The sequence below is a fragment of the Lipophrys pholis genome (assembly GCF_963383615.2).
Source record: "Lipophrys pholis genome assembly, chromosome: 21".
Lineage (NCBI taxonomy): Eukaryota > Metazoa > Chordata > Actinopteri > Blenniiformes > Blenniidae > Lipophrys > Lipophrys pholis.
Window position 1 is genome coordinate 9,441,763 of NC_137649.1, and position 17,101 is coordinate 9,458,863.

The 17,101-nt window shown below is 43.1% G+C and overlaps 1 protein-coding gene across 11 annotated transcripts in view; it reads right to left on the reverse strand.

The window, feature by feature from the left end:
• sash1a (SAM and SH3 domain containing 1a) overlaps positions 1-17,101 on the reverse strand; it is a 146,354-nt gene that overhangs the window by 27,612 nt on the left and 101,641 nt on the right. For all 11 annotated transcript variants that reach the window (XM_080491342.1, XM_080491341.1, XM_080491338.1 and 8 more), the window contains exons 2-4: positions 10,031-10,159; positions 1,627-1,677; positions 1,490-1,539 (exon numbers count right to left, since the gene is read on the reverse strand). In XM_080491342.1, the coding sequence (XP_080347468.1) occupies positions 1,490-1,539; positions 1,627-1,677; positions 10,031-10,159 (230 nt within the window). The remainder of the gene's footprint in view (positions 1-1,489; positions 1,540-1,626; positions 1,678-10,030; positions 10,160-17,101) is intronic.

The window sequence follows — 17,101 nt, forward strand, 5'->3', positions numbered from 1 at the left end:
ATCCTCAGCATTTGTCTGTTCAACATATACAGCCATGGGAAAAGAGATCATGTCTGTGGTATGCACTTCCTCAGCCACACGTGCGCATCACGTGACCATGACAACTCCGCTGGGGGTCAAACAGGGGTGATGGGGGGGGGTTCCTCCTACGATTTTTTCGCATACATGTACAGAGTTTGGTGGAACTGTCAATAGGCAGCACTGACAAATTGAGGCGGTGCCGTTTGAAAAATCTTTCTCAGCCATCTTGTCACGAGAAAACCTTGAAATTTACTGCCGACCTTTGCAGAGACCAAATAAAACGCGTCTATAAAGGGACCGAATGTGTGGAGCTCCCATGAGTTTGATCCGGTTTGACAGGGGAGATCATTTGGAGAGTTGTTAGTTGGACCAGTTGAAAGCTGTGTAACACCGTGGGTCAGTGATCTCATAGTGAGGTATGTTTGAGAAATGCCATGCAAACAAAATACTTTGCTGGGCAAAAACAAAACGAGCTCACATACGTTTGTGTTACAGGAACCAGTAAAAAGGAACCCCACCCATGCCTGGTTCCATCCTGCTCTTTCGTTCATGCTCTTTCGCGACAATCTTTTAGCCATCGCACTCTCCGTCTCCCCCCCTCTACCCCACGGGAACACAAAGGCAGGAAGGAAATATAGACGGCCAGAGACGAGAGAATCGCTGCTGAGCCGAGCAGGTCAGCCGTACGAAGGAGTCACCGGGTTTCCTCTAATAGCAGCAGGGACGTGTGACCAGAAGATCTTAGAGGACCTGACTACATCATATCAGTGACGATATATGACTACAGACAATTATATGCGTTGTACATTACAGGTGCGGCTGAACAATATGATTAAAAATGCTGGTGGTGAATATTTTAAACCAGAATGACTCCTGCTAACTGGAAAAGCGCTTACACAGGTCTGCTTAGACTGATGAGGCATTGATTGTTGCAGCTGTAATATTTCTGAAGAAACCTCACCCTAATTCTGGTGAAATCATTCTGTTCTTTTGCTTCAGCAAAACACTGAAACAGAATCGTGCATGTAGGCCTGTCAGAGCGAATCAGTATTTTATTTTTTTTCAATGTTGCCTACACTTACAGTAAGGTCAAGTGGAGCTGTCTATTACTCACTAACATGACACGGCTCATGAGTTTTCTATCTGAGGAGACGCCGTCCAATCCCCAAAGGCAAGGTCGGTTATCTTTCGTACGAGCCATCACGCCAGCATACATCATTACCATGAACTGTGCCTGGGGAAAAATTAGCTTCTGTTCATCTGTACCTGACTACAAGGCACAAAGTTTAAGAATGATCAATGACTCTGTTTGCAGACAGGAACGGGGTTGATGAGATCCAGACGCAAAGTGCACCGCACAGTGTTTGGACACGCAACAGACACACATTTCAATCCAGGCATATTTCACACGTCCACACTGGTTATGGTCACATTTCATAGAGATGAAGTTGGGAGAGAAAAAACATACTTTCTGTCCGTCTCGGGAGTCGACACTTCGCTGCTGAAGCCTAAAGATTCCTGGAAATCAGAGATGGAGACAGGTGTCAGATTGACCTTTTCCCAAAGATTCCATTCAAGTTCCGTGTGCATGATCTCTCTGCTTACCTGGATTTCATTTCGGAGCAGAAGGGAGGTGCTGCTTGGGTCCTGTTTCTCCTGATAAAAGATAAAAAAAAAAGTATCAGATGTCAGCTTCAAAAATCAATCATTGACTATGACATATGAACTTAAAGCACAACACCGACAAGGGATCATGAGATCTTGGTTGATATATAAATATGAAAGACCAGTTGGTTAAAGACTCTACAATGGAGGTCATGCGTCATAACTCCCTCATGTAAGGGAAAAAAAAAAACAATCTTCTGTTAGATTCAGACACACCGGCACGCTGGTGAAAACAAACACAAGCACGTGTGTGCACACCTACAAGTCATGACAGGAAGTACCCAAACCTGCAATGCTGGTTTTGAACCTACTTCGTGGCCCTGGGTAGCGGTGGAGTCAAGTAAAGTCTTGGCTCCTCCAGCAAAAAAAACAGGCATGATGAGAGCCAACTCCAAGAATTCTTCAGAGTAATTAGAGTAAAGTCAGAGCACACCTCCCTCCACTCAAAGCAAACACCTGCTGGCGTGTCTCACATCATTAGAGTACAATACACCATCACCAGCATCCATGTACATGAAACCTATCTCTACTGAACTCAATGCTGAGCTGATCCAGAACACGAGTTCTTGTTTTCACTACAACCCCAGTGCTGAATCATACTTCTGAAATAGATGTTCTCATTATAACATATCACTCACACAACTACACACTCCTAATGCGTCTGCAACTTTAGCTGGAGTGTGTGATTATGCAAGGCCCCGAGGGTTTGACTTCACCGGCACAGGTATTTGTGTGTTATCGTCTGTCTTTTAGACGTCAAGGAGCATATAACCCGGCTCCTTCTGCTCAAACCCACCATGTGCAAAAACCCTTGAATGCAGCCAAGAAGCAAACAGGGTCAGCACAAGACCTCGGGGTAGAGATCGGTGTTTCACAATGTGGCCCGGACCACAAACTCAAAGGCCTCATCCCAGAGGCAGACATCATGTCAACATTGCTAATTTCTAGTGCTCCTAACCCATGCCCGTTGCTCAACAAGAACTGTGCGACTTGATTCCAATGAGTTAATCCTGACATGACCTCGGGGGGGGGGGGGGGGGGGGGGGGGGGGGGTAGCTAAGAATAACCAAGCCCCCTGCAACTTGCCGAAGTAGAGTTGCCGTAGATAGGAAGATGTGAAACTGTGAGGAGTCAAATATTTGACAACACGGCAACAGCGTTAATGTTATTGAAGCATTTTCATTCATGGAGTGTTTCTCAAAACATGCAAAGCGAAAAAGCTCAAAATTTAAATAACACTGATTGCAGAAAACAGACATGAAGGTGCAGATGTTAAAATCAGCTGGGAAAGTGAGTGATTTGAGTAATTGTTGAATAGAAGAGATGAATGCATAATGTGGTATGATTGTGAATATCTTAAACATATTTTTAGGACTATAAAAGGGATTGGAATGAGTCTACAGGAGGAGGGTATTCAACCGAATGTTTAATCATTACTAAAATAGGGGTAGATCTGTGTAATGACCTCTTTCATATATTTTGGGATTTCTTTGAGGAAGTTAAAGAGTCATTGTGTTATTGAACGTTTGCCAGAACCCAGCCAAGAAAGCATAACCTAAGATAAGTTCCTGCTTTGTGTCTGACATTTAATAATATGCCAGCGAGGGAGGAATTAGAGGAAATGTCATGTTGGAGATGCTGATATCGCAGTTCTGTGTTCATACATGTGCAAATTAAATGTGGTCTCACAGCTTTTAAGGATGTGTTATTAAGACAAATGCCTGCTCTCTGATCCTCCACAATGTGTGCTCTGTACAGAAATGTTTCATTAGTAAAACACAAGACCGACTGTTTCTGACTCATATGAGTCAATGTGTTTCAAAGGGCCTTGAAGCCGAGGCTAAATTTGAAATATTATGCAATTTATTCATCATGTAAAGAGACTGCGGCGTTGGAATTCATGTGGCATTTCAGGTAATACTCGAAGAGGTTACCTTATGGATCAATAAGCTTGAATAAAGGAGTTGACGTCATGCAAGTAGGTCGGCGCCGCAGACGCAGGGTAAAGGGTGCGACGCGAATGGCTTTTTAAAACCTTTAAGTGAAACATTGTGCTACTGCCACTGAGAAAAGATAAATAGATGTGGAATTTCCCCACAAGGAAAGTAGGAATAGGAAATGTGCCGGTGTCGAGAAATGAGCATCATCCTTTGAAACCACACCCAGATATTAGATTGGAGGATAACAGTCACAGGAAGCTGGGAGTAAAGGGCTTCCTACAGTTAGCCAGCCATGCTTCCTAATCAAAGTGACCTTCAGTTTAGCCTTTGTTCTTCCGTAAATAGCTTTCGGGCAAAGAAGCACAAGTCTTCCACGCTGTCGAGTTTCAAAGGGTGAGTAAAGGAATGAGTCAGAGGTGACATAACCTACTATGAGAGCTCTTAAAGCGCCTGAATCCTAAGAGTCAAATGAGTAGAGGGCCTAAAGTGCTGAGGTGGCCAAAACCCTCCAAATTGGCCTAAACCCTACACTTATCACAACAGCAATCAACAAACCGGGCAGACCATACAACTGTTGGAGAGACAGCTTGGCTGACTTCGCCGTACACATTAACTTCAGGACTAAAAGTCCTACCAGCAATTTGTGTTTGTCTGTTACTGTGATCAAGCAAACGGGGGCAGTTTCCGCATTCAGTAAATCAAGTCATGTCGGGGAAAAAACCTTTAAACAATCTGCCTGTTCCGGGGAATATGACCATTCCCATAAGTCATAGTGCAGGTACCTGACTAAGGTCATAAAGGCTTTTTTTCACTAACCTGCCAGAGTACACAGAGAGAACATCTGGGACAGGACTGTTTGGATTATTACATTCTTAAACAAGCACAACTTTTGGCAGCCCTGTTTAAACAGCTAGATTGTGCAGACTATTGTGTGCTCAGAAAATCCTACCTGAAGGAGGAGAGTTTGCTTGAACAAGGTGTGCACTCGCACACATTCACCAACACTTTCAGAAAGGTAGCAGCAGACTGGCTCTGCAATAGATCCTCTTTGATGGCTTCTCCAGACTGCAGCTACAGTGCAGATATGCCAGTCTCACCGGTGGGTCACCGCAGGCGAGATGCCAACTGGCTGTAAAGATTGTGTCCGGTGCCCGGCAAACACATACGGTGGATATGTGGCTCTACACATGTCACCACAGACGTAAACTCAGACCAAGGAGCGCCGACACACATCGCGCCTCTGCTTCCACAGATAGAGCGCCTGAACGACAAAGCGGCTCTCTGTTCCTCCCACTCATCCTCAGCTTCCCTGTGTGTGCGTGCCATCTCTGACACAGAAGAGGGGCTGAGAAGGCAAAAAGATGAGAGGATGGGGCCAAAAACAAACAGAACAACACCCTGTTCACTTCTTAAGGCATGATGAGAAATCTCAAGCAGAATTGTATGAAGGTAAGCTTCCCTCTCCTAGATATCTGCTCTACGATCACAGAACCGTCAGGGAATAGTAAAGAAGTTGAAATGCAACTGACACAGTTTTTGAAAGAGAATTTCAAATCAATACATTTTTGAGGGGAATGTGTCGAGTGTGGGTATGTGTGAGTGCAAAGCTTAGATCTCACAGCCCACTCCCAGAGGGGACACGCTATCCTCTGCTTGAACTTTCCAGCATCATCTTGAGATGCTGCCCTACTTACCCAAAACTGGCACGTTAGCGTGTGAATGTGTTTTTTTTTTTTTTTTTTCTCTCTCTCCAGACATCCACGGGGGTTGTTTGTGCGCATTACGCTGTGTGTAAGGGCTCGCAAGCAAAAATGATTGCTTAAGTGTGACTAAATCGAGTTAAGAAAAGAAAAAAAACTCCAACTAATGAGGATCATGATGTCTGCAGACAGAGACTCTAGCATCTGAAATGATTGAACTCCGAGCACACTCACGCTCTTGAAAAGCAACTGTAATTCCCAGCAACAAATTGCTTCCAATCATTAACCCACAAAATACAAGTTGTGCTTTGCAGCAGCAGGATGAAAACATGTACTGAAAGTAAAACCAGTGGCACTACAGAATATGTTTTTTTTTTTTATTCTAAACTGAAAGTACAGCGAAGCTCCGAGACAAAAAGTAGGAGGATATGCAACAAAAAAAACCCAAAAAACAGGTGACTCAGGTGAGGTGAGCCAAATGGCGAGTCTGGGTGGGCGGAGCATGTGGAGGAACTGGCACAAACATAGAAAGACGTTAGTGGTAAGACAATGGGCACGGTGGAAGCCAGCAGAACTGGCTCATGCGGAGGATCGAGCGTCATGTCACATAGAGCCATGTAACTGCACGAAAGCAGACAATAGAAAGGCAACGCACTCAGCAGAGGCTAAAATATCACCTTGCATGCGCGGCCCGATCTAAGAACCGTCGGCAATCTGAAAACATGAAGACTGAGTTTTTACTGAGATGCCACATGAGCGCATGAATACGAGTGTGCATGTGTATCCATATAACAATAGTCGTTGCTAATTCTTAGCCGTACAGCATTCCTGAGACTGGAGGATCATTGTTGATTTGGTACTTCAAGACACATTCCAGACTTATTACAAATTCCAATGACAGAACTGCAATACCAACAGTGAACTAAAATAGCAAATCTACCAGAAAGGTTATGCCAATAAGAATGGTCCGCCAGCATTTTTGACAGTAATCTTACAGAAACAAAGTACCCAGCGTGGGCATGCTGAGTTTTTTTATTTATTTATTTTTTCCACACAAAGGCTGAAGTTAGAAACGACAAACACGCAGCGGAATTCACAACAGAGTTTGTTTGTTTTTTTCCTCCACACTGTGGCTATAACCCAGCTGAACTGACCCACTTTGGGTAATGTGTTAAAGCTTGCATGAAGTTTATTCCTCACACTGTCTGCCGCTCACCTCATGGCGCAAGAAAACACAAGCCTGCACTTGAGTCTTGACCCCCAACTGTCAAGTAACTCAGACGGAAAACAATTACCGAGCATGCCCGAGGTGAGCAGATCAGTCTTACAGCAGCTGAGGGGGTTTGTGTGTTCAGAGTTTAAGATCAGAGAGTCAGCAGAGAGACAAACAACTTTGAGGATTTCGACCGTTTCAGTTTTAATCTTCGAGACTTTTTTTGTTTATCCACAATTTATGTAAGATACCGTCACGGAAGCTCGCCGTGTCTCATTATGCTTTACAGCATGCGTAAATGTGCTTAAGGGTTTGCCCAATGCCCACAAATTGCAAAATGAGCCATCTTGATTTATTCTTAGCTTATTCCTTCAGTTCCATTACTTTTTAAAGAGATGGGAATAATTTATATGAAGATTCTCTTCTCTGGTCGTAAACAATTGTCGTATGAAGGGATCCCGAATCAAGCATATATGTATAATTTGGCATGTTTTCAAATTTATTACAAACTACAGAGATTGTGTTCACTGCACCTTCCTGAGAAAATGTAGAATATTATTTGTTGAAGTGACTGAACCAAGCCATGAACAGAAAGCTGAAGAATAAGTAACATTTGGCTTTAATTAAGTTGAGAAGGCTTAGGTTGACCATGGTATATAAGACACACACATAAAAAATGAATTGGTGGAAGTCTTCTGTGATGGAAATCAGACGTCATTGTGCCGACTTCTCCGCTTTGAACTAAGGATGACAATCCTCGTATAAAAAGGTTCAGTTATTCCAGATTTACTGCAGAGACGACTAACCTATGTTTTCATTCAGTTTAGAACCAAAGCAAACCCAATAGACGCTGCTTACTTACAGTTAAATCTGCAGCTAAACTTGTGTCTTTAACCTCCGACCTGACCTTTGACTGGCCCGTTCGAGGGAACAATCTTCATTAAAACTGCTGAACATGTTGCTCCGCTTCAGCATTTCCTGCTCAACCTTATGCGTCACCAAGTTAACGTGCCATCAAGAGACGTTCACACATCTATAGGAGTGCTGGGAAGCTATGGCATGGTAGCACTAATCCATACCCACATTCCCTGAGGGGATGTTTGCTTAACTCTTTGTGCCCAGGCAACTGGTAAAACTAACACGAAGATGTAAGGAAACAATTGAGCCGAGACCAGTCAGGAAGTGTTTGTATCGATAGTTATCTCTGAGAGAGCCTCTGTCATCAGCACCTCGTAAAGAGGGCCCCGCGTTTTACCACAACAGAGTGACTAAAGTGGCCGACAAGAGCTGGCAAATGTGTCGAGCAAACAAAAGTAAACCTCACGGAAGTTACAGTTCCCAAAATAAAATTCAAGTTAAAAACCTTTTGGAGAACCAAAACTCAAAAATGAAAATGATATTTTTCTTTAGGTTGACCAGAGTTTCTCTTTAGACAGAGGGGACTTCTTATGGGGACTTTTGAGAGCTTGTCACTAGAAATGTTGGAGGTGGTGTTCATGAAATTAACTTCTTTAAGTTGCTTTTTTCCGTAGTAACTTCACCTTTTCCCCTCTTGTGTAGTCTAAGACCAAAAGGGCCAGCACTGAGGTGACTTTTAGATTGAATATTGTGGATTTACTCACTCAAGCTGATCAGAATTGACTTAAGTAACTATTATTATTCACAAAGGGCCACAAAAGTTGGAACTAACCTTCAACTTTGTTGGATAAATTGAAACGATGTGAAAGGAGTGTGTGGGTCTATAGGCAGCTGATTACTTGAGCACAGTCCTTCCAGGTTTTCCCCAAATGCCAACGCTTCTCCAGAGTGCCACTTGCTAAATGTTTTGCCATTAACGTGGCTCCTGGACGCTGTGACCTTCTGCGAACATGTGCTACTGGTCCTTGGGGAGAAGACTGCATTACGTTGGCCTGCAGCCAGATCTGTGTGGACGCACTTCACAAGATATGACATTCATTACTTTCTTTCTGACTGGGTGTCAATGTGCCGTCTGTTCCTCTCTGGCTCGTCTGTTCCGTCTCACTTTGTGTCTCGGGTATAGGTTTCACAAAACCTCTCAGCAATATTGCCTTGGAGGTGAAATTTGTGTCCAAATCCATTGTATCCTCAAAAGTAGGGAGAGAAAAGACTGCTCAAGACATGAACATTTCCAAGAACTAATTTTAGAGAAGGACTACACAGAAAACAAGTCCAAGTCAAGTCTATATAGTGTGGGTTGAGCGTGCTCGGTTGCGAGCTCCCCATAAGGTGTTGTCTGACCTGTGTCCCTTCCTTCCAGTGCTTTTCTTCTCCTCTCCTAGATTTCACTGCCAAACTTTGCAGAGTGGCAGGACAGCTGCAGGCTCTCACATTCTCCACTCCTCTACATTCCCCTCATCCTCCTCCTCCCCTCTTCTTTTTTTTCCCTATTCATATCCCTATCCTCCTCCTGCACCAGGCTTCAGGCTCAAGTCCCAGTCAGCTCTGTGCTGCTCCTCTTCTACAGAGGCTGCAAAATCTGCCCACATTGTTTCCCCTCCATCTGTTTGATGTCCTCTGGATGAGGCCTTACTGTGAAACTCATCACAGTCATGATTGGAAAAGGTGGTTGTTGTGCTGCTAGAGAGATCCGAGTTAGCGCAAGGTTAGTAGTTAAAAATGCCATAATGCTGTCGAGTATTGTGATAAACACAAACACTTAAGTAAATGATGTCAAGAGCTCATTCTCCAAACCGAGCCAATGTCTGCCGTTCCTAATGGCAACATTTCAGATATTTTATCCTTTTTGCTCATTTTTCCTTGATTTTTCAAATTCTGACTTGTGAGCTGTGGCCACCAATTGATAAATGTTCCAAAATAATCCAATCAGACAATCTTTATCAGCTAATTGTGATTACCACGTTTACTTGATGTATAAAATGATGTCATTCTGAACATAATACATGAAAACATAAGCTCTCATAGTTCAGTCTTTTGTGATATGTATTTTAAGCATGTTGAAACTGTTAACTCTAATCCTCGGGTCTACTGTACACGCTCTCTCCTGCAAGTGTGTGTCCCCATTGGTTTCTGCGCTGCATGGAGCTCGCTCCTCCGAAGCAGCGCCAAGCAGCATTCCATCATACATTTCCCTGCATCTTGGCAACCAAAAGGGGTGCCCCACTACCCTAGATCCTTATGAAAGAGACCCCCCAAACTAACCCTTGCACTTCCAGAACACCACTATATTCACAACCAGCAAAGACACACGGCCTTTGAGGAGAGCCTCACACTTGAACGGACATTTGTTTTTCTCCCGTTACTGTTTTTCCTGCCAGGTTGTTCACTAAGAAAGAGAAATTTAGTCCAAGGAGGTTTGGTTTGAGTCAGTGGGGAATAAAATCTAACTGAAGCTAAAATGTGTGTGCATGCTGCATTATTACAAAGCAACAAATCTTGTGAGTGATTGCTGCTTCTGTCTACGTGAGATTATCAGGGAGAATCGTTTTCTGTGTGTGAGAACGTGTCTTTACCAGGTCAAGCTCCTGGGACACTCGTCGCTTGCGTAGCTCCTCCATGCGGTCGCTGACGTCACTGAAGCAGGTGTTGTAGTACTCGGAGTACTCCTGGGCAAGGTCATCTATATTGCCCAGAGAACCATCCTGAAGGGAAAAGAAGAGGGCGGAGTTTAGTGAACATCAGAATACTGTCAAACTTTAAATGCCGTTTCAAAAAAAATAAAATTATATATATATTGACTCTTTCTATATTCAAACAAATATCCAAATTAGTGAGATGCCCACTCCTCTCCATTGTCTCACATTGCTTGAAACACAATTTTGTCAAACCAGTCGCAAATGGTTGAACAAGTATCTTAAATAATTTATCTAATAAAGAACAGGCAGAGATTTTGGTAAACTGGCCAAACACTTGATAGTTGCACAGGAACTCAATCACTCAGCCACTTCCCACACAGACATGAGCACAATCGTTTAATGCTTTCTCAGGAGATGTGAAAGTAGTGAAAGATAATCCTGTGTGTTTTAAAAGAAAAACATACATCTAACTTGTCAATCTGATGAGATACTGGATCAAAACAAAGCAGTTCAAAATACTCTGAGGTCATTTTCTCAGTCTTATCAGGTTCTATTCGGAGTCCACAGGCAGACCGCGGTTTGTTCCCGGGTTTTGTCTTCGCCGGGGCTTGTATCGAGGATGCTCTTTAGCTCCTGAGACAGTCCCTAAACTCCAAACCAAACACATTTTTCCGGCTTGCTGCAGTTTAGATCAGCACGGTTCCTGCCTTTGTGAGGAAGATGTGTTTGGGGTTGAGGGAGGAAGCGGGGCTCCAAACAGTAAATTGCTTACTGAACACAACATTACACTCTTAGGGCAGGGGAATCTAGCCTCGGCTTTTATAGTGACGACAGAAAAACAAGATAAGGTTATACAATGAGTCCATGATGGCGTCTTTCACATGAAGTTAGTTTGGAAAATAGACTGACATAGATTGGCTTTATAGTCATCGCCTTTAACGACCAATGTTTGCGAGTGAAAAATAGAAAAGGAAAACCTGTTCTTTAGTTCAAGCTCATAAGATATTTTTTTAACAAGATGTAAAGTGACCTTCTTTGTATGATGTGAGAGAGAAAATCAATTCCAACTCTCGCTTTGGTAGAAACGTAGGCCATTCTGGCAATGATCTCCCATCTGCTGAATATTCATCAGTGTTGATCTAATCTGTGCCAGGCAGACAGCTAGCATTGAGTCACTGTGCAGGGTCCGAACAGGCTCTCTCAGTCTCTGTCTTTCTCAACCGGACTCCCTATCTGCGTGCCAGGCCGCAAATGAAAGGATCTCTGTGAGTGCGAGTTAGCGTGCCACACACACACCCATACATTCACACGCTGGGCGAGAGGACTTTCTTCGGAACCGGGTGTCTAGTCGAAGAGGACACACATTAACATGCGCCCGCACGCAGGGGATCGCAAAAACATCGAACCAAAACAAACTTGGACGTGCCAATCACAAACAACACAGCTCAAGCGCATTGAGTAAAGAAACTGTGATTAGTTGTGTCGTAAACAAATCGCTGATGATCAAACATGAGTTTTCAGAGAAGTCCACATCCTGTAGGTTGACTCTGGTTTGTCCTCCCTCCCGTCTCTGTTCGGGCCAGACATATGGTTTGAGATGATTGAGAATCCCAGTTGGAACGGTCTCTGTGCAGACACATGCTTTGCTCTTCATTCCTCACATCGGCTGAAAGCACGTTCTCGTTACAGATGTCTGAAATGTTTTAATCACAGCCCACTGACAAAAGACCGCACTGATCTATTTGTTAGGTCCGGACTATGAGAATGAAATCTATCCTCGGATCATACAAACGCCAACATGATCGAGCGTCGCTGCAATCAGTGTGAACAGAGAAGGATTATTTGGGGGCACAGCAGAGCAAAGGGTTCGGTGACATCGAGCTTTTTTCTGTCTCTACTTCTTCCAGGAAGACTAGACACAAACACTCGCTGCGCACAGGTAAAGATGCACGTGGTTCACGGTTCTCGGATACATTCTGACAGAATGAATCCACATGTGTGCAACCAATCGTGTGTGTGTGTGTGTGTAGATAGGTGGGATTCCTCCAATTCTCCAGTGACATTAGCTCACGGGCGCTGAGCACAGCTGACCCCCCCCCCCCCCCCCCCCCACACACACACACACACACACACTCCGTCACCCCCACCACTTTGTAAGGTGAAACTTCACATGGGCTGTTCTGCATATCCACTGCACGACAGCGCATGAGAGCATGTGCCAAGGGTGAAACTACCTTCTTGTGAACCCCAGTGGGTGACTGAGCAGAGTCAGGACGGGTAGACCAACGACAATTTCGAGACGTTGGAATTATCAAGTGTGTCAACGCTTGAACGGGCGCTTAGTCCACATTTAGAAAGAATCTGTCAATGTGGGAGTGAAAGGTGAAAGAGCTGACAGAGGTCTACAAATTCAGTTTAGAAATTTGGAGGGGGGGGGGGGACGAGTAGAGGCTAGACAAGTGGTGATTTGTGTGCTCTGAGGTTTGGAGCGGCTGTGGTGTGAGAGAATGAAACATCTGGAGTGTGGGAACAGAAAAGCGTCACCTATATCAGACTGAGACCATATGTTAACAGATACAGGTAAACAATCACATTTACACGAGGATTATTCCAGCAAAACACTTAATTTAGAGACACATCCAGCTTCGTGAATGTTTCAAATAAAAAGTAGGTGACGCAACAGTCACTCCACCCTGGCTGAGAGGGAAGACAACTCCCTGTTTTGACTGGAACAATAGAAACAAAACTCCTACACCAATGTGAAACCATGAGGGAATTTGTGTCGATTTCCAGTAAATAATGTCATTGTGTAATTTGCCATCATGCTCAATACAATCTTTCTTCTATCGAGAGGACTCCTCCCAATGTACAGCACAACTATTACATGTCACTTCGAAGAGTTCGAGTCTCGTCCGTTAGGAAAAGAACCATGGCTTGCTCCATTCTCAAAACTTTGGAATTCTTTAAATCGCACAAGAGCAGATTTCTATTTTGGCAATGCATGATGCAATCACAGCGGAGCTATTTACACTTGCGTAACATTAATGTCTGACTGTTATACGGAAGTGGGAACGAGAGCTATGAAAATCCTTTCGGTATCATATTTGGTTTACGTGCGACGGTAAACAGGTTTTGAAGGTGGGAGGCGACAGTCTGAAGGCCCAGCTGCCTTTGGTCAACTGACTGGAATTCCCGGCATTCGTACTGACACAAATGTTTGTCTCAGCAGACTTTCAGTAAGTCATTATCGAGCAGCATCCCTTCTGATGAGAAGACAAGACAAGTTACTGTGTTGAAGCGCTACCTCTTGCATTTCCAGGGATCATGATTACTACTAACATACATCCTCTGCTTCCGTTACCTGCCGGGTCTGTGACCTATATATTTTTTTCTTGTTGTCAAAAGCAACCAACAGATAAACATGGTCTTATTCAGTCTGAGCTGCAATTGATTATCCCCTTCATATTACAACCAAAATCCACAATCTATTACAGACAGACTCTAGACGCTCACTTTCTTGGAATACATCCAAGAATATACACATTAAAAATGACTTGGACTATCTATCTCGCTCTGCACAATATATAGCCAACTTAAAGTTACTGCGATACCATCGTTATCATTAACCACATACAAATAGCAATGCATCGCTCTGATTGGTAACATCTGGCCAATCAGATGAAGCCCTGTTGCCCAAGATACCTGCTCTCAAGGTAGATACAGGGCCCAGTTCAGTCATTTTACACTCACTGGTGTAAATGATTGGGCAAGAGAGAACAAATCACACAATTAAATTGACATTTTTTAACATAATTTGTTCGCATTTAATATACGTATTTGAAGAATATCGTGTTGAAGTTGAAGAAAAAACAAAAGGTATATAGTGAAGTAATATACTATATAAAATGGTGTGTTTCTGCGCAAAAATTACAAACACCACTAATATTTCCTTTGCGGGGTCTGCTCTAGTATCTCCAGAGGATAGCCATTTTAAACATTTATTCCCGTCTTTATTTTCACAATATAACTTCGCTACAGATACATGTTGACTTGAAATGCCATCTGAAGCTGAAGTGAAAATCGACACCAAAATGAATCTTTGAAGGGCGCTCCTTCAAAACTATCTCTGGTGGCGTTATTAAAAATTCCACAGCCAGCGTGCACGGCAGTGGGCTCGGGTTTCTATTCATGCTTTGGAATCTGAGCCGGGATGCACAGCTAATCTGCCGATCGAGTTACACTCCGTTACGTTTTTTTTTTACATCGTGATGCAAAGTGACTCAAAGAAGGTGCGTGTTTGCAATCTCTACAAAAAAAAAAAAGATGAGAGGTTTCAATCCTCGCATGTTTACTCTGTACTTTCCTTTCAGCTCACATTCCTTTGTTCAACACACCCGGGGGTTCAGTTGCGTCGGGGTGGAATTGTGGTGTACATTGCATTAACTATTGTTGTAAGGATGGCCTTGTGACTACCCACTCTCTGGAGGAAAGAACAATGTTAACAGTTTACAACAGGGCTGTGCATCTGATGTAACGTTAGAACGTCAGAAGTGCGATCACTTTCTCTTTGCTACGTGATCTCGGGACTGGAGTGGCAGATTGAAATCTCCACCAACTGGCCTGAACTGTGTGGTATTGTAGTGATGCTTTGTATTCAAGGGAACCACAATAACCGACTGGAAAAGAAAAAAAAGTATGAGTCATGGACACTTTACCCCCAAATGGATGAAATGAAATTGCTCTGCAAAAGTTATTACGGGAGGCATGGTAAGTAATTGTTCCTATACTCCACCAGGCAAATCACCAACTTAAACACTAAAATTGAACCATAAAGAAAATGGAGACAGAAGGATAAAAGATTGCTGATGTAACATGTTGCGTTACCAAACCACAGCTGCCCTGAACGTTGTTAAAGGTAGAGCAACAGAGGATTCCACAGCATCAACAGATGTCTGACTTAAACCTGCAGCGTTCAGCCAACGGTGGGAGACTGTTGAGGTCGGTAGGACAAAGGGCCGCAGCTCACTCTTTTCAGGGGGCTTCCTCGGGATATCCGTGGCTCGAGCAGAACAGTGCTTTGCCATCCCAGCAGAGGAAACCTGCCCGATCTCTGTGTGACCTCAATAATGCGGCTGGTCAGGGAGGGGGAGCGCAGGAGAAGTGAGCAGACTTCGACTGGGCAACAATAGACAAACATTAGGCTATTATAGACTGCGCCAGAACAGTATTGGCAAGAATATAAAGTGACTTAAGCAGAAAAATACCATATGCAGCTCCTATATAGGGAGTGATACATGCCTCTAAAGAATCTTTTCTTCCAACCATATGTCTCCCAATCAATAATCATGTCTGGAGAGGAGCATTGCATCCTTTGGTTTAGAGATGAAACTTCCACTCACACTAAGCAGAACAACATAAGAAGAGAAGGGTTCTCTGCAGGCCCGTAAAGTATTTCCATAAAGCCTTGACCTAGCAAAGGCAGGAAAACTTTTTCGAAAATGGGAAAGCTGGAGCTATAAATGCCTGTCACATAGCCAGATCAGAAATTGCAGCACATAGATTTAGAAATTGGGACAAACTGATGGCAGACAGGCTGAGGCATGTCTGAAAGTCCTGGCTATGTCACTCTTCTCCACTGTACTTTATAACATCAACAGCTATTTATTGAATACAACGGCATCAAAGATCAGTGGCCAATATAATGCAATGGAAATAAAACTGGAAACATCAATATGGATTCATCACTCAAAAAAAATAAAAAATACATATGTGCGACAGATTTGTCGGTTTAAGATCAGACTACTTCAATTGCCAGTCAACAAAAAGAAATGCAGCTCTGAAGAAAAAATAAAAAATACCCTATATTTTCCAGAAGTGGGGTCGAACTACAAGCAAACATCTGCAAATCTATAACTGGTATACCTCGTGTGCCACAACTTTCCGAAGCTACTTTTGAATTTTAATTAGCTGAAGGGTTATTTACTCTGCCTCAACCACAAATAAATGACTGGCCTTCCGAGGTATTCGTATTAAACCCATTCTTCCACACGTTGTGTGTGTGTATGGTTAACCTCAGAGTCGGGAGGCCCGTGGAGAAACCCTGCACACTGGAGGAGCCTTTGATTTCCAGTCAAAACATGACAAAAACTCACTCTGAAAGTTCAACGGTAGATGACATTTATGTGCAAGAACTCTTTGCTGAGTGTTTTAATAATTATCTGTAGTTGCCCCTCATGTATGAAGACGGAGCAGCTTTCAAGTTTGGTTTATGTGTTGAAACGTAAAGTACAGCGAGCACGTCAACCAGATCTTTATCAGGAAGGATCCGTAGAGGTATGTAGGCCTGTTCTCACGTGTGGGGACCCAAAACCAAAGGGATTTGCTACAGTGAGACACGGTGGGTCGCAGAGTATGAGGCAGGCCGGAATTTAAAGGGCACATATCACAGGCAAAACAAAGGCCATTGAAAGTCAAAGAGCAATGCTTTTTAGATATAAAACAGCCAAAGATATGGTGTTCATTGTTCTTACAGTCTCACAATGTGTTTCAAGATTAAAAACGGGCTCATATTGTTAACATAAAGTTCACTGTAAAGGGCAATTTGGTCAAGACTTCAGTCTGCAGACACTGCTTTCCTGCCATTTGAACCATTTACAGCAACATTAAAACAGAATTCAATTATGTTTGAATAAATTGACCGACACAATTTGCATCTACATTTTGTTGGATGAAACTTGACCTGATTTGACCAACTGACGAAACCAGGAAAGTTCAACCTTTTATTTTATTTTGGTGTCATTTTGCTCAACATTTAGATTGATCTACCAATTTAAAGTTACAGACAAACATATAATCAGATTTTAAGACTCCACTATTTGTGACACCATTTTTTTACAATAAATATCTTCATAGATTTCTAACATATAATATAAAGTTTTAAGAACCTTTATGAAAGAGTTTTGTTGAGGGGAAAAGACCAGATTTTATAAAAAAAAACCAAACCTTTCG